The 27,154-nt window shown below is 35.8% G+C and overlaps 1 protein-coding gene across 1 annotated transcript in view; it reads left to right on the top strand.

Moving 5' to 3' along the window:
- Positions 1–27,154, top strand: part of SMC1 (structural maintenance of chromosomes 1) — a 551,991-nt gene that overhangs the window by 175,525 nt on the left and 349,312 nt on the right. The window contains exon 9 of the mRNA XM_090412308.1: positions 6,612–6,826. Within this exon, the coding sequence (XP_090268434.1) occupies positions 6,612–6,826 (215 nt within the window). The remainder of the gene's footprint in view (positions 1–6,611; positions 6,827–27,154) is intronic.

Below are 27,154 nucleotides of genomic sequence, written 5' to 3' on the forward strand. Positions count from 1 at the left end.
TTACGGAGAGCACAAACCTCTCCCTTCGAGAGTTCTGGAAGGACCACTACAACATTGTCATATGTTTCAAATTTATTTATATGGCCTGGCAGGGTGTTACAAAAAGGACCTTGACCTCTTCATGGAAAAAGCTGTGCCCTGAGGCTGTGGCTGAAAGTGACTTTGAAGGATTTAGACCTGAACAGGAAGTGCTGGAGGAGATTGTGTCCCTCGGAAAATCCATGGGCCTGGAGGTGGATGAAGGAGACATCGAAGACCTTGTCGCCGCACATTCCAAGGAAACTGATGACGGAGGAATTGACAGAACTACACACGCAGCAACATATGGAGGTTCTGCAGGAGATTGGTACAACCACAGAGGCAGAGGAGGTTATCTCTTCAAGTGAGATAAAGAAAGTTTTGACATTGTGGGAAAAAGTTTCTGACTTCATTGAAAAGAAACACCCTGAAAAAGTTGCAACTGGTCGTGCAGTGGCGCTATTTAATGATACTTGCCTGACTCGTTTCAGAAACATTCTTAAAGGGAGGAAGAAACAAAGCTCCTTGGACAGGTATTGAAACGCCCTGTGGATGAAAGTGACAAAACCGTGGCAAAAAAGAAAAAAACTAGTGAAGAAGAAAATTAAGTTAAGCAAAAGTGAAGTGAAAGAAAAAATTAATCTGTACACTAATCAGCTCCGCCAACATCTGTTTATTTCTTTAGATTCTCTTTTACATGTATGTACAGTATTTGGTTTTGTTTTGTTTGTATACAATATTTGTTCATTATAAATACATTATTATAAAAAAATTGGAGTGGTTTTTTGGGGGCTGGTACAAATTAATGTCATTTTAATTAATTTCAATGGGAAAATTGATTTGAGATATGAGCATTTTGACTTACAAGCTCAGTCATGGAATGAATTAAACTCGTATCTCAAGGTACCACTGTATTTGGCAGTATATTTAATAAATAATACTTTTTCTTGTGTTTATGTGTAGATAATTTATAATACTATGGCACAAGTTTCCCTCAGAACAACTTCAGTATCATTATGAGGGCTGTTTGGTACATATACCTCAATTATGTTCATTATTCTATACCTTTGGATGTTTTAATTTTCAGGGAGGCTACTCATAATCCTTCAGTTCTCTTATGTTGGGTTTTCGTTTCTGTTTGAGCAGGAGTTTCACTCCCTTTCATCCTTGGTTTCCCCATTATGATAGAATCAGGTTCCACTTTTCTAGTTGATTATCTGCTCTGTTTATATCCGTGAGGCTAGGATATCCATGCTACTGTTTTCAGTGCCATTTTCAGCTCCTGTAGTCTATCTTTTTTTTATTTTTATTTATTTATTTATTTATTTAATTATTTATTTTTTATATAATGACCCACACATGGAAGTTTATAGAACCTATAACACAACATTGCCATATGTGGGTAAGTCTGTGGAGAAAGAAATAATCTATTGATATGTTTACTTGGTGGAAAAAACAGTATGATGTGGGTAATTTTTGACAAATGTTATTTGACTCCTTTTATCCTTAAGATAAAAGGAGTCAAAGAATGTGCAGTTGGGAAAGATGATGTGATAAGTACTTGTGGAGATTGAATTTAAATTTCTGTTAGAGAAAGTAGGTGAGTTTTTGCAGACTGCAGATGGAAATGAACACCATTAGAATTTGGATCATATTATTTTTGAAGTGAATTCGGAAGGTTTTAGGAAATTTGGTGTTGTCTGCATCGATGTTTCTTTTGTGGTGTTTGTATTCTGGTTTCCACGATGTCTCTTACTAGCACTTGATTGCCTTGCACTAGTAATATTTTTTATAATCGATATGCTTTATGGGGTAGGGATGCCTTGAAACATGGTAATTTAGATCTACTCCTTAGTGTATTGTAATGGAAGTTTGATCCATTTCTCTTTGTGGGCCCAAAATAGTGTCACATGATAGGTTTTTATTTTTGAGATTGAGGTTAATTTTTAACTGTCAATGCAGTGAGGTTATGAAGTTTGCTGGTGCTTTCAAAGTTTGTAAATAACATTTACAAACAAACAGCTACCATAAGAAGTACACGCTGGCCTTAGAAAAATTAGTCAACAATTGACCATATCTTTCTCTTCATAGTCTGGCCGAAATCGCATGGAACAAAGTGGGGGGGGGGGTCTTTATTGCTGTTTTGTGGATTTTAATCAAGCATTTGAGTCTGTTAATAAAGGAAAACTTATTTAAATATTAACAAAGAAAAACATAGACTTTGAATACTAAAATTTATTTCAAACTACTATCAGAATACAGGTGCAGTAGTTCAATATAAAAATAGCACAACTAAAACTTGAAATCAAATGAGGAGTTATGCAAGGATGCCCACTCTTCCTAAGCCTTTTTAGCATTTTTCAAGAAGTCATTAAAGAAGTATTTCCCTCAACAAAAGGAATAAAAGTCAATGGATGACCAGTCACACATATCATATATGCAGATGATGTAGTAATTATGACAGATAACAATTCAAATCTCCATTACCAGCTTGCAAAATTACAAGAAATCTGCAAAAATTATAATATGATTATAAATTCAAGTAAAACAAAGATAATGAAAATTGGAAGACACCTGGAAGATACAGAACACACTTAATCAGGAAACCATAGAACAAGTTAATGGTTTTAATTATCCAAGAGTTGGCTTCAAATTTAAATGACATAGCAACAATAAAACACAGACTTCATAGCTTGATCAGTGATGAATAAATTTAATAAAATTTGGAAAACAACAAAATTCTTGCAACTCGAAAAATAAAATTATACAAAAGTATAATACTATCAACAGCTGTGGAGCAGATACTTTTACCTTAAAAAAGAAACAGACAGGAAACTGTTGGCATATAAAATGGGATGCTTTAGGAAAATCAACAAAACTCACTGGACAGAACATAGAACTAATGCACGAGTGCTACAATTTGAATGTCCCTATCTCGACAATTCTAAACACAGTTAAAAAGCATCAACCACAACCACATCAATCACATTGTGCAGATGGAACTGGACAGACTTCCTTGCCTGGTATTTGAGAGCACTATGGAGGGTACAAGACCTAGGGGAAGATTAAGTTTAAAATGGCATCAAGTCCTTAGAACTACATTGGACTTTCAAAGCTGTTGGCATATGAAAGAGCTTGATTTGGACAAAGAATGGTGGAGGACTTATCTATGTGGAACTCAATGCAACTTGAGGACAGAAGAGAAAAAGAAAAATAATTGGTCACTGATTTTTTTTTTTTTTTTTGGTGATCAGGTTTTGTAGTTTTTTAATTCTTTCTTTACTGACTGAATATGGGCTTCAATTTTTCACAGGTAAGTATCTAAACTGTACCAAATATTCGCAGGAAGGGAGGAAGATAATTCCAAATGAAACGTGTAAGACTGGCAATCAGTTTCAGAAAGCTGTATCCTTGTGTGGTTTATGCATTCCTTTAGTAAGGCAACTTCCATCCATCGGAAAATTCTTAAAACTTAGTGGTGAACTTTTGACGTATCCCATAATTCCTCATCAATAAGGAATGATGCTATTATTACTACATCTTATAAAATTAACACAACCATTGACACAGAAGCAGACAAAGATCTACCAGGCCATGTGGCTCTAGCTCTGCAATGTGTGGCCAGTTTGAGCCAACTAACATGACCTGCCAAGAGACCAAGATCACAGATTGCTCTCTATAGAGGTATGAAATAACTCTTTTGCATTACTTACCAATTTTGGAACTCTCAATACCCTGAACAAATTTTTAAAGGTCAAACCATTCTGGGTACTGACCCTTGTCATAATGCATTGCAATATGCACATTTGAAACAGTGTGCTATGTGCTATGCCTTATAGGATGCTAGGGCAATCTGATGTGAAGTCATCTGCCTTCATATACAGTTAGTCTAGTTGTCTAGCTATCTCACATGCAAAGTTTTGCTTGCTCATGTTTGAATAAAGGATAAGACAAGAATATTATTTTCTTCTTGTATGTGTGTGTGTGTGTGTGTGTGTGTGTGTTTAATGTAGCTTTGTTCTATTAGCTTTAGGTTTTCACCTGAACTGATGTCTTTCGTTTGTATTTGTCATGTCTGTGCAGTAGCTGTCTTAATGTTTAACCAGTTATTAAATGTTCCTATCTTTTTAAATAAACATAGTTTTGGTCTCACTGAAGATAGAATTTTAATGATTTGGTCAAAAATGATTTTAGACCAAATAATTTGATTTTAATACAGTAGATGCCACTTATTATGATCAATTTGGGACAGTCGCTTTTTGATAACAATAATCGGCTGATAACATTAAGCAAAGGATATAAAAAATTGCATTATTTATTTCAATTTATTGTTATGAATTATTTAATTTATTGTTATAAACAACTTTTTAATAAGCAACAACATAAAATTTATTTTAAAAACTTATCTAGTATTGTCTACATGTGTTTAAATATAGTAGTTCATGAATAAATTGCTCATACTCATAATGCCTTTTGAGGTTATTGCTATATGTTGAAGTCAAATTCACTTACTGAAAGAGAGCATGAAAATAAACTCAAAAAATCACAATTAGACTGTATTTATACCCCCCCCCCCCCTCCTGCATTTGCCTGTAAGATTAAAGATTTTATGGAAGATTTAAAAATGATTAAGATTACCCACCTGCATTTGCCTGGAAGATAAAAGACTTACGGAAGAATATCATTAAAGGAAGATTAACAAAAAAGTCAGATTTCGACAAATTTTCTCCTGATTAATCCTTATTTTTTAGAATTCTGAGACACAAAAGGCTAAACATTCGAGGATTTTGATAACAATAACCGGAACTTTGATTATAATAGATGGATTATTTTTAATTCATTTTCATTGGTGTGTTTTGGAACCGACTGATTTTGATAACAATAGCCAATTGATAATATTATCTGCGATCACAATTTGCAGATTCTACTGTATTAGTAAATATTCATTGTGTTAAATGGTATGGTTTATCTGATATCTGTGAATAATGTATTAATAATATCACGGCCAAAATATTTATAACAGTCTTTAAACTTAAAACAGTGTTTTAAGTCTTAAGCACATTTTAATCATGTTTTATTAAAACAGTGAAGACATTGATGTCTTCAAATAAACACTTGAATAAAAGTAAGATGAAGTTAAAACACAGCCTAGAAATTACTTTTGAATTTAAAACCCCCAAGTGCTAGTATAAGTATTTAAGAGAACACTACATTTTTGAATTACATAATTTGCAGCAGTAATTTTTTACCAAGTTGTTTATTTTGGTTTTCACAAAATTGCTGATGCCAAGTCTCAAAAATCTGCGTACTGCTATATTTTGCAGCCCTTACTATCTCTTGCCACTTAAATTCTCTTCACACAGTTGTTAGTTTTCAACCCGTTATTCTCTTTTTTTTTTTTTTGAAGTGTTATTGTTGACAGATGTATTATATATTTCTCTGGAGTCTCATTAACTATCAAGTTTAACAAATGGATGGAACTGATTACAGAACTTATCTGGTTAAACTGAAATCTCAATAACTCAGCATCCTGCATGGAATAAAAAAATCAAGTTTGAACATTCATTTATTTTACAATTTTACTTATCTAATTGTTACAGGTTATTTCTCATTTTGCTTGCTTTGGTGATATTGAGTTTTGAAAGTGGTTGCATGTGCATTCACACACACAAAATCAGTATCTTAATTTTACATTAAGATACTGATTTTTACACTTAATTTCATTCTAGTAGTGTTATTTTTTCTTTACTATGGGTTTTGTGTAATCAAAGTTTCTTAGTATGTAGAATATATATAGAATGTTCTATCATCATTGGAACATTTTTTGAACAACTTTGATATGATTATTGAGATTTCCATATCTTTTTATAATTTTCTAAGTATATTCCATCCAGTTCTTCTGTCCAAGATGGGTTGAGCTCCTAATTATGGGTTTTAGGCAGCTTCACTATTGCTCTGCCGCATCCTCTAAGGGAAGGTATGTATACCTGTAGAACTCTGTGTGTTCACTTCCATATGAAATCGGTTAACTTGCCATTTGATTAAGAATACCTGATAAAGGTTCCATGGGATTCAAACTCCTAGGCATTTCAACCAGAGGGCTCGTCTATGCTACCAACTGAGGCTAAAGAGGCTCTAAGTATATTAGGAGAAGGAATAAAATTTAAAATAACTTATTTTTTAAGCATGTAATGTAACTTTCATAATGAGAATTTTTATTTATTTACTTATATTTATCTACAAGAGTAATCCCATTCAAGAGTAGTTATATAGTATTATTTGGGGTACGTTATTTCCACAGATGGACAGATAGGTGAGGAGAAAGAGAAACTTCTTAAAATTGGATGTTAAGACCTGTGGATGGTATTCTGAGGAAATACATTCAAAAGACTCAGTAGAAGGAATGAATAAAGAGGGGAAAAAAAATTTGTTCTTTGAGTTTATAGTTCAGCTGCGAAGGGGTATCGAATAGCTGCTACATGTTTTAATGGAAATAGGTGGTTTATTGATGCCATGTTATTTTAATCCAGAAAAATCCATCTAAAAACATCTTTGCATCATCCATCATAATGTCATTTTTCTATTTTAATTAGGTGGAGCAGTATAATAGCTTAAAGGAAGAAGCTGGAAAATTATCATCACGTTATCTGCAAGATTTAGATTCAGTAAATAGGGATCAAAAATCTGATCAAGATAAACATGACAATGAAGTTCGTAAAAAAGCAGAGATAGAAGCTAAAATTAAACAGAAACGCTCAGAACTTGAAGAAAATATTAGGCGATTAGAGAAATTAACAGAATATATCAGGTTAGTATTTTGATGAATTACTTTAATAAAAACATTTACTATACCTTTAAATTTTGCATGCTAACTTGAGAATACATTATTTTAATCAAATTCAAGAAAGTAAATTTTAATAATTAATCCTCCCTCCCCATCTTTCAGAAATATTTCATTTAAAAGATATATATATATATATATATATATATTTGTCATGTTGTACCATCATTTTACACTGTGGTTTAAGCCAATAAGAATACAATTTGGTTGGCTAAATCCCAAATTGCAGCCCATCCTTGTTTGTTCAGTATCAAGGTAGATACCTAACAGGTTGCACCACGAGAAGATGAGGACTGTACATTAGGTCATAAACCTTGGTTGGTGCTCCAGATTCCTTTAAAGGCTACGTGGAGGTCTCCTCTCAGTTATGCAGCTTCGACCCTTAAGATCAAAGCTGGATTCAGACCAAATAGGGGCTGTCCGGATCACATTTTGACTTTATGACAAATAGTTGAGAAATCGTGGGAATATAACAAAGATCTGTATTTAAATTTTGTAGACCTTCAAAAAGGCATATGAGAAGGTTCCACGAGGAAAGCCGTTCAAAATGCTACAGTTATATGGTGTCAATAGGGCATTATATCAAGCAATACTTAACTTTATTTGGGTTGTAAGTCAGCTGTTAAAATTGAAGGAAGTACATGAAGATAGTTTGATATTAAATCTGATGTCAGACAAGGATAGACATCATCCCCACAGTTATTAATTTTCTATATGGATCACATTAAGAAGAAAAGCAGCATTAAACCTGATATCAAAATTGGAGATGTTAATCTCAACTCTTTATGTTTATGCAGACGATGTTATACTTTTAAATAAACCCACTACAAGTCTGCAAGATTTTCCCTAACTAAATTGAATAACTGTTGTCATAAATTTGGTATGAAAATTAGCAGTAACAAGACAGTGACAATGAATATAGGCAGAAACATTGAAAATATCAACTGCATCATGAGTGGAAAACCTATAGAACAAGTAAAACATTTCAGCTACTTAGCTACAATTTTTAGTGAAGATAGTAAATTAAATATGGAAATAGACAACAGAATTAACAAAGCAGGTATAGAATGGTAGGAAGTCAACTGAATAAATTTATATGGAATAAGAGAGAAATTAGTCAAAACACTAAATTAGTGTTCATTTCAGGAATTTGATGATGATGATTGAGTTCTCTCTCAGTGGGAGCCAGACCCAGAAGTGATACCAAGGTTGAACTAATGAAGAAGTCATATTTCCTTGTATATGGAAATAAGACTTCTGCATTACTTCAACCTTGGTATCACTTCTGGTTCTCACTGATGAGACCTTGATAAAGGTTGAAACTGGTCTGGGTAGTGGCCCTTCTCATAATGCATTTCATTATGAGACACTAAGGCAACTGATGTGAAGTCATTAGACTCTATATAAAAGTAGCCCAGTCTTGAAGGGACTTCATGTTCAAACTTTGTTTGCTTATTATTATTATTACTACAGGCAACACCAAGGAGTCCTTAGACTCATCGAGAGAGGCCCTAACGTCATGTCAAGAACAACTATTCAACATTCACACAGTATCTAACATACTTTGCTTTGAACTCATTCACAGTCATGGCACCCACAACAGACTCTGGCAACTTGTTCCACTCATTCACCACTCTTCAAGTAAAAAACCTAGCTCTAACACCCTTGCTAACACACTCTTGCCCAGTTTCCATGGATGCCTCTAGTCCTCCCACCACCAGTCCTTATCTTACAAATATCCTCTGAATTAATCCTAGAGAAACCCTTCAGCAATTTGAATGTCTCATCATATCTTCCCCATTTCTGCCTGTCAACCAATTTCTGCAACCCACAAATCTTCAACCTATTCTCATAAGGTTCTGCTACCATAGACCTGCTATCATCTTGGTCACTCGTTTCTGGATCCTCTCCACTTCCTCCCCATCAAGAAGAAACCCTGGCGCCCAAATCTGGGCACAGTAGTCTAGACAGGGTCTTATCAAGGCTCGATACAGAGGAACAATAACTTGCTTGTCTCTGCTCTTCAAAGTATTCTTCAGTAACCAAGTGATTTGATGAGCTGATTTAGTCACTTTTGCAATGTGCCCCCCTAAACTTCAACTCCCTATCCATCAACACTCCCTGGCCTCATCAATCTCCTGGAGTACAGTTCCACCAATGTGGTATACCGCTGCTAATCTTTTCACCCCAAAATGCATAACCTTACATTTTGCCACATTAAATTGATCCATTCTCCTTAGCCCAGTTCTCCAAACTATCCAAATCATCCTGCAAAATTTTGACATCTTCTGCACTCACTATTGCTCTACCCAACTTGCATCATCAGCGAACAAATGAACTGTTCCTCTTAGATCTTTCCCTATATCGTTAATAAACAAATTAAACAGCAGTGGTCCAAGAACAGAACCCTGTGGCACACCACTAGTCACAGGCCGTCTTTTGGACTCTACTCTTGAATAAACTACTCTCTGATATCTCTCCATCAACCGCCCTCTTATCCACCTCACCAACCCTATATCCATCCCCCATATGCTGCAGTTTACTGATTAGAATTCCATGTGGTATCCTGTCAAAGGCCTTAGCAAGGTCCATCAGAATTACTGTAAACTCATTACCTTTATCCAGTTCAGCCGTCACTGTGTTATAACACGTGAGCAAGTTACTGAGGCATGATCTACCCTTCACAAAACCATGCTGTCCCCCATACAGTATCCCATTTTCATCTATCTATTCCTGTATTTTCCTCTTGAGTACTTGACAACGATTCCTGATATGCTGATTGGTCGGTATTTTTCAACAGCAGTCTTGGAACCTCCTTTATGCAATGGAACTATTTTCCCCTCTTTCCACCCCCTCGGAACTAACCCAGACCCGATACTCAAATTAAACAAAATGGTCAAGGACACTGAAAATTCTTTAGCCGCTTCACGTACGACATGAGCTGGTATACCATCCAATCCAACAGATCTATTCACATTAAGGTATTGTAATAGACTATTCACCTCCACTTCATTCACCACAATTCCTGTATAAGCTGTTGGTTCCTTCATTCCTGCAAAATCACCACCTGAATGATACACTCTTGCAAAGTGTTCACTCAGTAATTCCACTATATCAACTGATTCAGTTATCTCCCTGCCATCGGCATTCTTTAAAATCATTCTGGCATATACATTTTTTCTTTTACTTGCAACATAACAAAAAAAAACTGTTTGGGATTCTCTTTAGCTTGCATGACTAATTCCCTTTCATAATCCGCTTTTGCTTTTCTTACCACACTCATTACCCTTGTGGCCTGCACTTTATACCATTCTTGTGCCTGCAGGTCACCTTTCTCCTTAAATTCCCTCCACAGTTGTTTCTTTTTTTACAGCTCAAGCTTAATGGTGTTATTCATCCATTTAACCTCCTACTTGATTAACTATTCAGACTCTAGGTATACAGTCAGCCATTATATCCTGCAAACACTCCTTAATCACCTCCCATGCACTATCAACATCCAGCCCTTGCAGTTTTACATGCCATGGCACTGAGCCAAGCAATCTTCTAAGCTTGTCATACCAGCCTGGTAATTCTGCATGTGCCCTGTCTTAATTGAAAATTCCACACATTTAACCAGGTTAAGACCCTATGATTACTGTCACCACTTGAAGGTAATGTGGTCATATTTATTACAATCAAATTCTCAGATGCAATTACTAGGTCAAGCACTCTTGAACCCCTAGTGTTTTCCATTACATGCTGTCGCAGATAGTTATCCCTTAATAACTTGCATAAAATCTACTTCCTTCCTCCCATGTGTCCTCTCCTCCTTCCAATCAATGTTACCATAGTTGAAATCCTCCATAATAATCACCTTCCTTCCACTCATTGCGTCTATTTGTCTATGCATACCATCTCCAACATCTTTTCCATCACCTGGTCTATAGCAGCACCCAACTGTATATTTTGTTCCACTAGTCTCAATCTCATACCAAATAGCCTCAAATGTGCTCTCTTCACTATCCTGCAGTTCAACTTCTATTCTTCTTGGCTGCAGTTCATCAGCTATCATCAATAACACTCCTCCCCCATTTTATTCTCTCTGTCCCTCCTGAACACACTATACTCCTCATATTCTATCCCACTAGCTATATCATCTTCTGTCAGCCATGTTTCATTAATGTCAATAGCCTGGAAGAGCCAACGAAGGCCAAAAATTCTTCCTTCTTGTTCCTAATACTCCTGGCATTAGTATACATGAAATGCAGAAGCCTGTTAGTCCCACCCCTATCTTGATGTCTTATACTAACTATCCCATTCTGTTTTGTTGTCCTTTGTACTAGCTCGGGCATATTATACAAATTCATACACTCCACTATCTCCCTGAGGTCTGCATACCCCCCCCCCCCCCAATAACTCTAGTTTCCCAGATTCTGCACATCCACATTCACTTCATTCAACAACACTTTTTCCAGTCTCCACACACCAAATAATCCATTCAGATGCAAACCATCCTTTTATAAATCCTTTTGCACATCAAACTCACTCCACACGTCCACAAACTCCACACCACTCCTGCATAACCTGTGCATAGAGTCATTTGCAATTATGGCCCTCCTTAATTACATCCTTTATACTTGGATAAAGGATGAAACCAAGAATATAATTTTTGGCATCTTTAATTTATAGCATAACCAAGTGAAAAAACTTCATGCAGGTTGATCAGAATTATAACATCCTTGTTTAATGCCTTGTGAAGTGCCACCAGGTGATCCAAACACTGTGAAACTTTGCTGGAATATATTGTACATCATGTAGAATTGATATCTGAGGGAAGAAAAAGTAGTTCCAAAATTCACCACCAAGGGGTGCTGTATGATGCACCAAATATATATCATACAGCAGCCTTGGAAAGTTCTGATAAACATCCAGAACAAAAGTGATATTAAAGCAACTTATATAACCACAAGAAAGAGCATACTACGATATAAGAACATAAGTTACCTTCATAATTCTGCTACTAGTATGTTCTTTCTTGGGGTTATATCATTTTTGTTCTAGGTGTTATCAGAACTTTCCAGACCCCCCCCCCCTTTTTTTTTTTTTTTTTTTTTTTTTTTTTTGTAGATGTAGTAAATTTTCTGATACAAGCATAATTAACATTTTTCTTCACTTCCTTAATGTATTCATGGGCTGTATTGTTCAATGTGGTGCCTTTCCCACTATGCCACAAAATGCATCCTTTGCACAGTGTGTTCAATTAACAAAATACAGTTGGTCAGATGTGATGTTGCGCATATGCTGTATTACACTGTTTCTCGGCAATGTTATGAGGATGATCCCGATCAACCCTATCTTCGGGAAATCTCCAGAGCCAGAAGTCACAGGTGATCAGATCAAGGGAACGAGGTGGTCATGAAGTGGTAAATGCACAGCTGATCACTCTGGCTTCCATGAAATCTTCTCAAAGAATCTCCCGTATAGTTCGACTGATGTGTTGAGGCGGGGGGGGCGGTCATCCTGTAGTAATGGAGGAAGATTTTGAATTTTTCACCTGCCTGTGCCTAACATAAGCAAGCCCCTATCTTTGTTCTAGATGTAGTTTCTATGACTTTTTCCACACAAGGCTATCTTTTGAATTTATTCTTGCATGGTGAATCGAGGTGATGTCATTGCATTGGTTATCTCTTTGTTTCAGGTTGTGATGGTGAATCTATCTTTCATCACTTGTGACAGTGCTGACAGAAAACCCATCTCTCCATTTATGTTTTACTATAGAAATTACATACAATTATTTTCTGTGCTTCTTTGTGGTTTATCATTTTCAGTATCACCACGTGCAAACATTGTTGTAGCCAAGATTATTAATAATGTCATAACTGTTTTTCTAATACTGATTGCATTGTACAATTTGCCAGTTGTGATGCAATGATTCTTGATCATTTCATCATTGCAACTCTTCTTTTGTGTTGTCACTGGCTGGTTGCCTTAGAGACCTGTCTCTGGTCTCAGTTTTACCACTTTTAAACTATCCTAAATATAAAAAACGTTGTTGGTCCGACTGTACTCATGTCATCAGTGTCATCTCCACATTCATTTTCAAATAGGTATGGATTTCCATTGAACTCTCATCTTGTGTAGTATGACATTCATCATCACTCACTGCTTCATATGTGTATCTATATGAGCTATTTTGAACTACAGGTAAACCTCTACCACCAAGTTCTCACAAAATGAACAAATTATTTTTACAAACACTGCATGCAGTAAAAATTGATTCTGAAATAATTTAACAAATGCAGAACCTTATGCTTACAAGCATTTTACCATGCACAAAATTTTATTATGAGAACAGGACACGTTTAGTTCCGTAATTCCCAATTCTGTTCTGTACTTAATAATGTTATGTGTGCTTCTTGTAATTCGGTAATTCCTCTTTGTGTGCAACATTGAATGTTTTTAGTTGCTGAACATATTTCACATTAATGTATATTTTTACATATGGCATTCTGTGTTTGGTGTGAAAATTCACGATATTAGTCCCACTATCCCAGATGCAAAAAAGTAAGTCAAAGGAAATGATTGTTTTGGTTGGTACAAATGATTTGAGAGTCAAGAAGTATTTTATGAGGGATGAAGTAAAGGAGTTGATAGAAAAGGCAAAACCGAAGAGCTAGAACATGAAGATTGTAAGTCTCCTACCACTCTACGATAGAGGTGAATTGAGGAGTAGTGCGTTGATAGCAAGTGAGTCTATACGTAGATTGTGCAAAAGAAATGATATAGAATTTGTGGATCTGTAGTCTGTATTTGACGGAAAGAAGGATTTGTACAATCTTTCTGAAATAATTTAGAACCATCAAAACCATCTAAATGAAGTCCATTGATGGACTTCATCTAAATGGTTTTGGTGTCTGGAGAGAGCTTTGTTCACCAAGCATGCTGAAGCTCGAATTCAGGGAAATTTAAACAATTACGGTGGAAGCAAGAGAGTTTGTGTGAAGGCACCCATGAAGCGTGTGGGTGTGAGAATGACCAAGTGAGAACTCTAATTGCTCAAGCAAAAATATTGAATAGGGTAGTCAATTCAGAAAGTAAAGGTGGGTGGGGGACTAAGATGCTGCAGTTTCCTTATACTAATGTCAGAAGTATCCAGAACAAGAGGGAGGAGTTTTTTGGCATTGGCTAGTGCAACCTTGCCAAAAGTTATAGGTATAATCAAGACTTGACTAACAGCAGATGATGTAGTTAAAGGAATTAAATGTGAAGGGTTTAGTATTTTCAGAGAAGATAGGGAGAGGATAATGCTGATGATATCAGATGAATTGCAGCCTAAAAGAATAGGAAACAGGTGGGAGGGTGGCTGTTCATTTGAAGCAATCTGGTGCAGGATTAAGGCTAGTAAGAGAAAAATATATTGGTTGTTGTTATAGGCCAGGGAGTTCCACCGGTGATCTGGAAGACGTGTATCCCCAAATTAGTAAAATGAGTACAGGTCGAGTAATCATTATGGGGACCTGAACTATGGAGATATAGACTGGAAGGAAGAAAGATCACATGGTAAGAAGGAAATAGAATTTATACATCTGCTGAGAGATAATTATTTAAGGCAGTATGTGATGGAGGGGACTAGAGGTGGGAGAGTATTGGACCTGATCAAAGGATCAGAAGATCTATACATAAGCGAGGTGACCATTGCTCCCGATTGGTGAAAGGGACCATGTGGTCTTGATTTGAAAGATTGTAAAACATGAGGAATATTCTATTAAGAAGGGGTATTTGTGGAACTACAAGGCAGGTGATTATGACATGCTTAGAAAGAAGCTTAAATTTGTACCATGGCATAAAACACTGCAAGGTAAGGAAGTTAGTAGTGCATTTGATAAGTTAAGGGTCATCTAGAGGATGCAGTATTAAATTGTATAGCTCGAGTAAGGAGGGTTAATCAGGTAAGATTGAGTAATATCATTAAGCATGAGCTGCAGAAAAAGAAAATTATGTGGAGGGAGGGATATAAAGAGCGAGGCAATCAGCAAACTCATGAACATTACAAGGCTCAGGCAAGCATGACAAGGTGACCAGCATGACAAGGAAGGCAAAATCAGACTTTGAGAAAAATCTAGCCAAGCAGGCCAAAGGAAGTCATTATGTGGCAAGTAAGAGGAAGAATGACTATGAAAGCTACCTTAATGAGTGATGATGCTTGTGAGGAGACAGAAGTGGATAAAATAGTTGAGTTACTGAGTGATCATTTTGCAAGGGTATATCATCTTACTGCCTTAACCTATGTGACAGACACTAATATGGGAACAGAGGTGTATGAATTGGAGGCTCTTAGGATATTGCAGAATCTCAATGTAAATACAGCTGTGGGATTAGATCGGATATCAGCCAGAATTTTACGAGAATGTGCAATGGGAACTGGCAGTGCTTTTGACTAGGCTGTTTAATTTAAGTCTCAACTCTGGTAGAGTTCCAAAGCAGTGGAAAAAGGGCAAAATGATTCCCTTGCATAAGATAGGTTCTAAGATTGCAGTATCAAATTATAGACTAATCAGTATTACAGGCATAGTGGTAAAAATACTAGAAAAATTAGTAAAAAAGAATTCAGGAATGGGTAGATAAAAATATGATACTGTATGAGGGTTAACATGGCTTTGTGAAAAGGTCGGTCATGCCTAAGAAATTTACAAACTTTTTATAATAAAGTAACAGCTGATTTAGATAAAGGAAATGCTACACAATGATTTTGCTGGATTTTGCAAAGGCATTTGATAGAATACCACATTTAACCCTGTTATGCAAATTAGAAGAAATGGGGATGCATATGACATTGGTTAAGTGGATGAGAGGGTAGCTGCTGAACAGATATCAAAAACTGGTATATGGAGGGGCAGAATTGAAGCAAAAACAGGTGACTAGTGGTGTGCTGCAAAGTTCAATGCTGGGACCATTGCTGTTTAATTTATACATAAATAATATAGGAAATAACCTGAAAGGAAATATTCAGTTGTTTGCTGATGATGCAAAATTAGGTAGAGTAATAGTTAATCAAGGCGATGTGGAGAGCCTGCAGGAGGATTTAAGAAGGCTGTCAGTATGAGCAAAAGATAATGGATGTCAGTTTAATTTTGAGAAACGTAAAGGTATGCATTTTGTGATAAAAAGATTACAAGCTGGGTATCACATTGATGGCACTGTATTCCAGGAAATAGATGAAGCTAGAGATTTAGGTGTGGTGGTAGACTGAGAGATAACATTTCGAGGACATATTGCTAAAGTTACCAAGTTAGTCCATAAGATTACTTGGCTATTGAAGAACACATTAACAAGTAGTGATAAGGAAGTTGTTATTCCTCTTTAGAAGGCCTTGATACACCGACATCTGAATTACTGTGCTCAAGTCTGGTCCCCTGGGTTTTGGGAATGAGGAAGTAGTGGAGAGCATTCAGAGGTGAGTGACCTGTGCAATGTTCCCTATGAGGATAGGTTGAGTGTGCAGATTGCAGAAGTTGGTTGATAGGAGAAAAAATGGTATATGATAGAAACATTTAAGTTGCTTGAACAGTTTTATAGGATAGATGCAGGTGAAATGTTTCAGCATTTGGCTAGAGGGACCAAAACAAGGGGTAATCCCTGGAAGTTGAATAAAGGTGTGGTTAGTAGAGGTGTGAGAACTAGATTTTTTGCTTAGAGAGTTGTGAATGAGTGGAATGGGTTGCCAGAGTTAGTTATGAGTGCTTTGTCTATTAACTGTTGAAGGAAAGGTATGAATTCACACATAGATTGGGTCTCCCATGATGAGTTTTTTGGACCCCACGGAAGTGCTATAATAATAATACTGTTGAAATATGGAAAACAAACAGAAACATAGTGATTGCAAAAGTGAACTGCTGAAAGTGGCAAACAATGTTAAATTTAATTGGAAAACTAAAATGGACAATAATTAAGCATTCGGAAAACACTAAATTGCTTGCTTCTGTTGATGGTGTTTATGAAGCCAGTTACTCTATAATTGCAAGAATTTTACAGAAAAATAAACATTTTTTTGTTTATGCTAGCAGTACAGGTCCATTATTTCTAAATAACAAAATGTTGTATTAAATTATAAGGAAAGTTTTTATCAGTATGAAGCTGCTTATAATAGCAAACTGTTTTTGGCTACAGTTGCTTTAAAATAAAAGTACTGGGAAAAAAAAACATTCCTGAGAACAATGGTGTAATGATATCATTGATCTATCTTTGTGGTATTACCTCTTCTAGAAACAGCAAAGCTTTTGGAGATTAATTTTTAATGATTCCCTCTGGAATTGACAGATATTTGAAGGGTTGATTAAAATATCAAGTTGAAATTAAACAAAATCAATGGAATAAAGGAGGTAATAAATATATTATGATGACAATTAATAAAATATAGTGTAAAAAAGTATAAAAAAGATTACAAAACGGATATTTAAAGAGCAAAAAATATAACTCGAAACTCAAAATTAGAATGTGAAACAAAGTAAAAATAATCATATTTACGAATTTAGGGACACAAGACACACTTGTTGAAATGATTATTTTACTTGTTAATAAAGTAACAGTTGATGTTTTGACCCCTGTATTGAGATCATCGTCAGAAAAATACATGTGTATATGAAAACCAGCTCCATGTTCTTGCACTCTATATGGTTAAATTGAATCTATTCAGTTAATTCATCTTTTACTTAGCCTGACCTCTAATGGTAAAAAACAACAACAACACAATAAACCCTGCTAAAGTCCTCTTGTACTAAGCTTTTCTTCAGGTCTTCTACAGTTCAGGGTGCTATTGAATGTTTTTTTAAAAAAAAAAAACTTCACCAAGTCTTCTTGTATTGAGATTTTTCTTTGGCTTGTTCTGGTCGCTATACTTGGCTGCAAATGGATCCTCCACATTCTTGGAATGGTTAGACCATCATTTTTGTTCAGATTAGGATTGTGTTTGATCATTTCACATGCTTCTTTAAATTTCCTCTCGAACCAGGTTTTGGTGCGGTGTAGGGACTTGATACCTTTCCAATCAATTCTGTGGTATGTCTGAAGTGCATGGTCTGAAAGGTCAATTTTTCCAAAATGGAGGTATTTAATGTGTCGTTTGTGTTCGTCCTTCCTAATTGGGATGGTTCGCCCTGTTTCCCATATGTATGGTATATTACATGTGCATTGTATTTTCTAAACCACTGGGTGGGCTAGGTGTGGAAGAGGATTTTTGTAAGAACTGAGTATGTATCTTAATTTTGTTGCGGGTTTAAAGGTGGTTTTGATGTTGTATTTGTGTAGTGTTCTGTCTATTTTTTCCAAAATGTCTCTAACATAAGGAATGGCATTCTTAAAATCTTTTTTTTTTGCTTTTAGTGATGTCTCTGTGGAGGACCTTGTGAATAGTTTTTTTACTGTATCCATTTTTTATAAATGTATGGTTGATGAGCTTGTATTCCTGGTTTAGGAACTTGCTCATTTGAACAAATAGTTTGAGCTCTGCATTTAAGGGTGCTTATGACACCTAGTTTTTGTGTTGGGTGTGGTAAGAATTTTTGTGTATGTACTGGCCTGTGTGTGTGGTTTTGCAGTAGACTGAGAAGAAGAGACAGCCTGAGGGAAGACATGTGACAAGTGTGTCTAGGAAAGGAAGAGAGTTTTTCTATTTCAATGATGAATTGGATACGTTTGTGTTGTTTGTTCAGGTGGCTTAGGAATGTATTTAGTGCTTCATGGATTTGTTCCCTTGACAATGCTTTTTCCAGCTGGGCATAAATAAAAGCATGTAGCTTGTTTTCATATACACGTGTATTTTTCTGATGATAACCTAAAAAAGGGGTTGAAATATGTGAATTGTTATTTTATTAATAATAAGTAAAATAATCATTTCAACACGTGTTTCGACCTTAAAAAAAAGTCATCTTAATCCATGGAGATTTGACCCACAAAAAGTGCAGCCTCTACGGTAAGCTAAAGATATGTGTTTCCTTTACGTAATCGACTAGCCTGTCTGAAACGATGTAGAGACAGCAGCTTAATCCCCAACTGCATTAAACTAAAAAAGAAGTTTACATCAGCTAAAGCGCTTCGTATTTATGCCCGGTTGGAAAAAGCATTGTTAAGGGAACAAATCCACAAGGCACAAAAAAAACTTAGAATCTACCCAAGACAAAGTTTTACAACTAAAATTAGAGCTATCCAGCTACGTTAATTCTGAAATATGGGATATTTTAGACAAGAACAGAGACAATACGGCCAAGCACCTATTACTCAAAAACAAGGAAAAATTAATAAAGAAGTTCCAAGCACTAAAACAGCAAGAAAGCACACGACAATCAGGATGCTGAATCCAAAGGAGCAGCCAATCACAAGGAGCAACCAATTACCCACAACCGAAGTTAGGAGCAACTAACCACTATCGGACCATGGCCTAGTTATTAACAAATTAAACTACAACCTCATCCAAGGTGAACTCTTGATACTGGAAAAAGGCCTAAATTATGCCATTGTGCCAAGGTCAGTAAACAAACTGGATATCATTTATCATATCGAGAATGGTCTAAGATCCCTCCCCACCAATCTAGCTGACAAAATACATATGGAAACATCGTGCATACTAAACTCAAACAAAAAACTAAGCAGCAACCTAAACAAAATGGAAAAACTGCTGTCAAATCCCTGAAAAAATTACAAGGACATTATAATCAAAAAGCCGATAAAGGGAATGCTACTGTTGTTTTCGATAAGACAACAGTAGAAAGAATGAACAGATAAGAAAAAATGAACCATTTGGTATCGGACCTCAACACTTACCAAATGGTGAACTACAATCACACTAAACGCATCAAAAAGAAAACAACAGGATTAATTAAATTCGTGATCGCTTGACCAGAAGAAATAACCAAAAAACTAATACCTCATTATGCTCGCGCTTCCAGAATTTATGGCCTGCCAAAAATATACAAAACAAACATGCCACTACATCCGATTGTTGAAGGAATCGACAGCCCAAATTGCCACTTTGCCAAAAAATTAGTGGCCACGCTCAAGGAATTCCTACATAAAAAAATACACATTTCATAAGTAAAATTAAAAACATTACACTCAACGCCCAAGATTTATTAGTCAGCTTTGACATAACTGCCCTTGTCACCAATGTCCTGATTAATGATACTATTTTGCTCCTACAGAACATATTTCCACGTGACATCATAGCCCTCTGTCCACGTACTCCGCTCCAGATATTTCATGTGGGAAAACAATTTTTACCTTCAAAAAGAAGGCAGAGCCATGGGCTCACCACTTTCCCCCCAATTGCTAACTTTTATATGGAAGACTTTGAGCAACGAGCTCTAAAGTCAGCATGCCCAAAATTTGACTCAGATACGTTCATGATATTTTCGCCATTTTGCCCCACAGCTGAAAAGCACTAAATACATTCCTTAGCCACCTGAACAAACAACATAAACGCATCCAATTCACCATTGAAATAGAGAAAAACAACTTTTTTTCCTTTCCTAGAAGCACTTGTCACATCTTCCCTCAGACTGTCTCTCCTTCTCAGTCTACTGCAAACTCACATACACAAACCAGTACATACACAAAAATTCTTACCACCATCCAACACAAAAACTAGGTGTCATAAGCACCCTTAAACACAGAGCTCAAACTATTTGTTCAAATTGAGCTTGGTTCAAATAGAGCTCGTATCTTCAACCTACATTTATAAAAAATGGATACAGTAATTAAAAAACTATTCAGGAGGTCCTCCACAGAGACACGACTAAAAACAAAAATGATTTCAAGAATGCCATTTTGGAAAAAATAGACAGAACACTTCACAAATACAACATCAAAACCACCTTTAAACCCATGACAAAATTAAGACACCTGCTCAGGTCTTCCAAAGATCCTCTTCCACACCTAGCCTACCCAGGGGTTTACAAAATACAATGCACATGTAATCTACCATACATAGGGGGAAACAGGGTGAACCATCCCAATTAGGAAGGATGAACACAAACGACACATTAAATACCTCCATTTTGGAAAACCGACCTTTCAGACCACGCACTTCAGATATACCACAGAATTGATTTGAAAGGTATCAAGTCCCTACACCGCACCAAAACCTGGTTCGAGAGAAAATTTAAAGAAGCATGTGAAATGCTCCAACATAATCCAAATCTGAACAAAAATGATGGTTTAACCATTCCAAGAATGTGGAGGACCCATTTTAGCAACCAGAACAAGCCAAAGAAAAATCTCAATACAAGAAGACTTGGTGAAGTGTTTTTTTAACATTCAGTATCAACCTGAACTGTACAAGTCCAGAAGAAAATCTTAGTATAGCAACTGAACTGTAGAAGACCTGAAGAAAAGTTTAGTATGAGATGACTTCAGCAGTTTTTTTTTTTACCACTAGAGATCAGGCTAAGTAAAAGATGAATTAACAGCATAGATTCAATTTACCTTTGTCGAGCGCAAGAGTATGTACTTGTTGTCATATACACATGTATTTTTCTGATGATGATCTCAATACAGGGGTCGAAACGTCAGTTGTTATTTTATTAATAATAAGTAAAATAACCATTTCAACATGTGTGTTTTGTATAGCAAGGTATGAGTGTAAATACGAATGCTGAACACTGTGTAACCTTAAAAGAAAAAGTAAAAACAATATACACTCATACCTTGCTATACGGCCGAGAAATGCTGTATAACGAATCATTTATTTCCATATAAAACCATATAAATTCGATAAAATCCGTTCCAATTTTGTGAAAAAATGGAAAATCATTGGGTTTCTGGTTGAAAATGCATTTTTTTTTTATTTCATTTAAAATATCGTTTACATTAGTTATTGATAAAAATAAAAATATAATTCTATAATACTAATAAAATAAAACGAAATAAAACACAAATAACAAATGATCAGTTTTTTTTTAATTTTCGAATCACTGATGACGAATTGCACGACATCACTTCGCTTGTGTCACCATCTGTTGTTGTCTGAGGACCAGGTTTGAAAAATTTGTCCAACGTTTGTTGTATTGGGTCCCTTTACTTTTCTTTTTTGCAATTCTTTGTAGCAGTTAATAACTGTGTTAATGTCACAAGAAACTTTGGCGCTGCATTCTTCATTAGGATCGTTTTGAAGTAGGATGTTTATTCCTTGTTCGAAAAAAGTAAGCGCATTCAATAAATCCTTTGAGGTTAATTGTCGGTAAACAACTGGCTCTTGTTGTGATTCGTCAAATGTACGGTTTGTTTCTGACTGTATTAATTCTTCATTAGAAAGTCGTTCTCTATCAGCATATAGCAAATCAATTACATCATGTTTTTCTACATCCTCAAAAACAAGTTCATTTGCTAGGTTCAATATATTTTGTCTGATTTCAGAAAGAGGTTCAAATTCAGAATCATTACTTGTAATGCATTCTGGCCAAATTTTTTTCCACATATGGTTCATTGTGGTTGATTTCAACTCATTCCATGATTCACTAATGTTGTCCACAGCATCTTTGATGTTGAATTTTTTCCAGAACTCTTTAATTGACGATTCACCATCGGTTTCATTTATAAGTTTTCGAAAGGTTCTTCGTGAATAATATTTTTTAAAAGTAGCTATTGCACCCTGATCCATTGGCTGGATTAGGTCCGTTGTTTTTTTTTTTTAGGTAGATATTCAATCTCCACATCTTCAGATAATTCAGATAAGTTAACTGGATGCCCTGGAGCATTATCCAGTAGGAGCAAGAATTTGTTACTTAAATTTTTCTCCTGCAAGTATTTTTTTGATATCATGGCAAAAATAATTTTTAAACCAATCTTCGAAGAGTATTTTGGTCATCCATGCTTTTTTGTTGGACCTCCAAATGATGGGCAATTGTTTCTTGTTCAATCTTTTTAAAGCTTTTGGATTTTCAGAAGCACATACCAAAAGAGGTTTCAGCTTAAAATCCCTTGCCACATTCGCACCAAGGAGCAAAGTTAATCGCTCTTTAGACACCTTCTATCCAGATGCAGTCCTTTCGTTCTTTGAAATGTAAGTACTTTCAGGCATTCGTTTCCAATAAAGAGCTGTTTCGTCCACATTAAAAACTTGTTGAAGAATGTATCCACCTCTTTCAATAATTGATTTCAAAATGTTTGGATAGGCTAGAGTTTCATTGGCATTGGCACTAGCTGCTTCACCTTTCATTTTAATATTATGCAAATTATGTCAATTTTTAAATTTTTCAAACCAACTGCAGCTTACTAGAAAAGTTTCATTTGCCAGATCTTCACTCTGGCAAATGAAAAAAAATTAAATACTGAACAGACGAGGATGGGCTGGCAATTTGGGACTTCGCTGTCCAAATTGTATTCTTATTGGCTTAAACCACAATATTAAATGATGGTACAACATGACACAATTTCATGCCGGCTGAGACATCACCCGGTTAAACAAGGCCCCCCTTTGTTTTCGCCAGGGAACCAGGGCGAACAGCGAAAAGTCAGCTACTGGAACAGATCTGAAAGCACACCGCCAACTCAACATCACCAGAGTTAAAAATCAGTACTATCAACATAAGAAGCCTGAATGGCAAAGAAATGGAGCTAGCTAAGGAATTAGATAAGTACCAGATTGACATCATAGGGGTGACTGAAACAAAAAAGACAAAAACTGGTGAGATCTTTCTGAGCAATAAATACAAAATGTTATATTCAGGCAATGACAACCAAAGAAAAGAAGTAGCTGCCATACTATTCAACACTAAATACGAGGATAATCTTCTTCAATGGCAGGCAATTTCAAGTAGAGTGATTTGGGTAAATATGAGAATGGGGAACTGGACAATGAGACTTATTTGTGTCTATGGTCCCACAGAAGGTATTCTAATAAAGAAGTGAAGGAATTTTTTGAGGCTTTAGAGAAAGCAACTGACACAATGAAAAAGGAAAAGTTGGTCCTTGTCATCATCATCATCATCATCATCAAATTCCTGCCATGTACCCTCAAGGGATATTCTAAACTCTTTCTAATTAAAATTCTGACTAAGATTCTGCTAGGGAGGCATGTGGTGAGGTTGTCTGCAAGGATAGAAAAATCAGAACTCCATGATGGACACAGGAAGTAAAAGAGGCAGTTAAGGAAAAGAAGAAAGCATATCAAAAGTTCCTGGAAAATAAGTCAGGTTGTGCTCTTAGAGAATACAGAGACAAATGTAAGAAAGTGAAACACTGTGTAAAACTAGCTAAACAAAAGTCATGGGATGACTTTGGCAAGAACATAGAAAATAAATATCAAGAAGGTGGTAAGATATTCCTGAGGTTGTTGAAGAAGCTTAGAAATGGAGGAAAGAGTGCTGTAAAAGGAGTTAGAGATGATAAAGGTTACATGAAAACAGGAGAAAAAGACATCCTTGAAGTATGGAGTAATTACTTTGAAAAACTGCTAAATGAAACAAGCAGTGATGACAGCACTGTGGTAAAAAACACTGACTGGGCATACAGTCCGGGATACATGTCCATACTTGAAGTAGAAAAGGCCACCATTAAAGGCTTGAAATGTGGAAAGGCAGCAGGATTAGATGATATTCACCAGAAATGCTGAAGTATGGTGGTATAAAAAGACTTACAGTGGCTGCACTGCAAAGTTCAGAAGGCCTGGACAGAGGGACGAATTCCCGATGATTGGAGTAGAGCTCTAATATTACCCATATATAAAAAGGGAAATAAAACTGAATGTGAGAATTACAGAGGTATTTCCCTAGTAAGTGTTTCTGGCAAGGTCTATGCAAGTATACTTGAGAAACGGTTGAGAAGAATTGTGGAAGAAAAGCTTGGTGAAGAACAAGCTGGATTCAGGCCAAATAGAGGCTGTCAGGATCAGATCTTCACTTTACGACAAATAGTTAAGAAAGCATGGGAATATAACAGAGATCTGTATTTAAGTTTTGTTGATCTAGAAAAGGCATATGACAAGGTGCCAAGAGAGATGCTATTCAATATACTACAGCTATATAGTGTCAATGAGGCATTATATCAAGCAATACTTAGTCTTTATTTGAGTTGTAAGTCGGCAGTTAGAATTGAAGGAAGTACAGGAAGATGGTTTAATGTTAAATCTGGTGTGAGACAAGGATGTACATTATCCCCTCTGTTATTCATTATCTACATGGATCACATTATGAAGGAAAGTGGTATTAAACATGATATCAGAATTGGAGATGTTAATGTCAGTTCTTTGCTTTATGCGGACGATATTATACTTCTAAATAAATCCGCTACAAGTTTGCAAGATTCCCTGACTAAATTGAATAACTGTTGTAATAGATATGGTATGAAGGTCAGCATTAAAAAGACAAGGACAATGAAAATAGGTAGAATTGTTGAAAACGTCAACTGTGTTGTGAACGGGGAACCTGTGGAACAAGTAAAACATTTCAGCTAGTTAGGCACGATTTTTAGTGAAGATGGTAAATTAAATATGGAAATAGAGAACAGAATCCACAATGCTATTGTAGGAAGTTAATTGAATAATTTCATATTGAATAAGAGAGAAATTAGCCAAAACACTAAATTAACTGTATACAAGACAGTGTTCAAACCAGTTTTAACTTATGGATCTGAGAGCTGGGTCAGAAATGAAACACTTGACCAAAGACTAGAGACCGCAGATATGAGAGTCCTGAGAAAGATTAGAGGCGTGAAAAAATGTCATCAATGGTAATATCATATTTAAAATGAGGATATTAGGAAAGAACTTGATATTGTCGGCATCCAGGAATACGTTAGCAGAGCTAATCTCAGGTGGTATGGTCACTTAAACAGAATGAGCGACTAAAGATTAGCAAAACAAGTGTTCTCTGCCAGGTTGGCAGGAAAACGACCCCGAGGAAGACCAAGATATAGGTGGATTGATACGGTACAGTGTGCCTTAGACGAATAGAAATATAAGACCTGATAATGATAATATTGGAGTCTTGACAAGTAACAGACTGATTTGGAGGAAAATTGTAGATAGAAGTTAGTAATGATGTAAATTTTTCATGTACTACTATCATATCCTGTACACCCCAAAGGTACATGTCAGGAATTTGATGATGATAGTTTTGCTTTGATTGATTTTCATTTCCAAAGTTTTGCACTCTTCATTTAAAATTTTTATTGTTTTTTCTAATTGTTTTTTGGAATAGCAACCAAGATGTGGTGATTTTGAGGGTACCATCAATGTAAGCACCCAACGAACAGAGGATGCACTGTTACAGATGAAAGATGAATGTTTTGGGCAGTGATACGAATTAATGGAATCATGTATAAATAACCATCTGTTTTCTCTTGGATACTTAAAACAGTAGAGTTGGTCAAAGAATTATGGAATTTAATAGTTGGGCCTTTTAGTGAAACACAAGAGTGCCACTTGACTTCCAGCATAAAGATATCCACAGATTTGCTTTGTATACCATATTCACATGATAAAGTTAAATTCTGATCCTGACAACCTTTATTTGGTCCCCGAATCCATTCTACTCTTTGCCAAGTTTCCCATCCACTATCCTTCTTAGCAGTTTCCCAAGTTTACGTGCATAAATCTTACCAGGAACACTCAGTAGGGAAATACTTCTATAATTCTCCCATTTAGTTTTATTTTCCTTTTTATAGATGGGTACTATGAGATCTCTACTCCAATCAATCAGAATTTTACCACCTGTCTAGACCTTCTGAATTATGCCATGCAGCTACTGTGAAACTTTTATACTTCTATATTCGAGCAATTCTGATCAAATATCATCTACACCCTTGTTCTTCAACCTGTGGTTCGCGGACTGACACCAGTGCACGAAAAATTTTTGGAAATTTTTTTGCGGTCAGCCAAAAATTTCTTCGTCTCTCAGAAACAACGCTCCAGCCACGTATATCAAATTTTCTAACCTCTAAGCAGCAGCAGATGTCACACTAGCTAAAAATTGTAATTTTATAACTTTGGATTTAATAAATAAAATACTATGTAATCGGTTTATGTTTTTGTCTTAGCTGTCAGCCGGTTTGCAAAATATTTCTCCTATTTTCCCAGGTCCGCAGGTGTAAAAAGGTTGAAGAACGCTGATCTACACCAGCTGCCTTTTCACATTTCAGGTTTTCAGTGGCTTTTTCTACTTCAAGTGCTGATATGTATTCCTGATTGCATACCTGTTGAGTGTTTTCTACCACCATGTTGTCATTGCTTATTTAATTTAATCATCTTTCAAAGCAATTACTTCAGTTTTCATGTCACGTTTATCATCTCTAATTCCTTTTACATCACTCTTTCTTCCATTTCTG

The sequence above is a fragment of the Typopeltis vanoorti genome, chromosome 2 (assembly GCF_054136105.1).
Source record: "Typopeltis vanoorti isolate ZY-2024b chromosome 2, IOZ_Tvanoo_1.0, whole genome shotgun sequence".
Taxonomy (NCBI): Eukaryota; Metazoa; Arthropoda; class Arachnida; order Uropygi; family Thelyphonidae; genus Typopeltis; species Typopeltis vanoorti.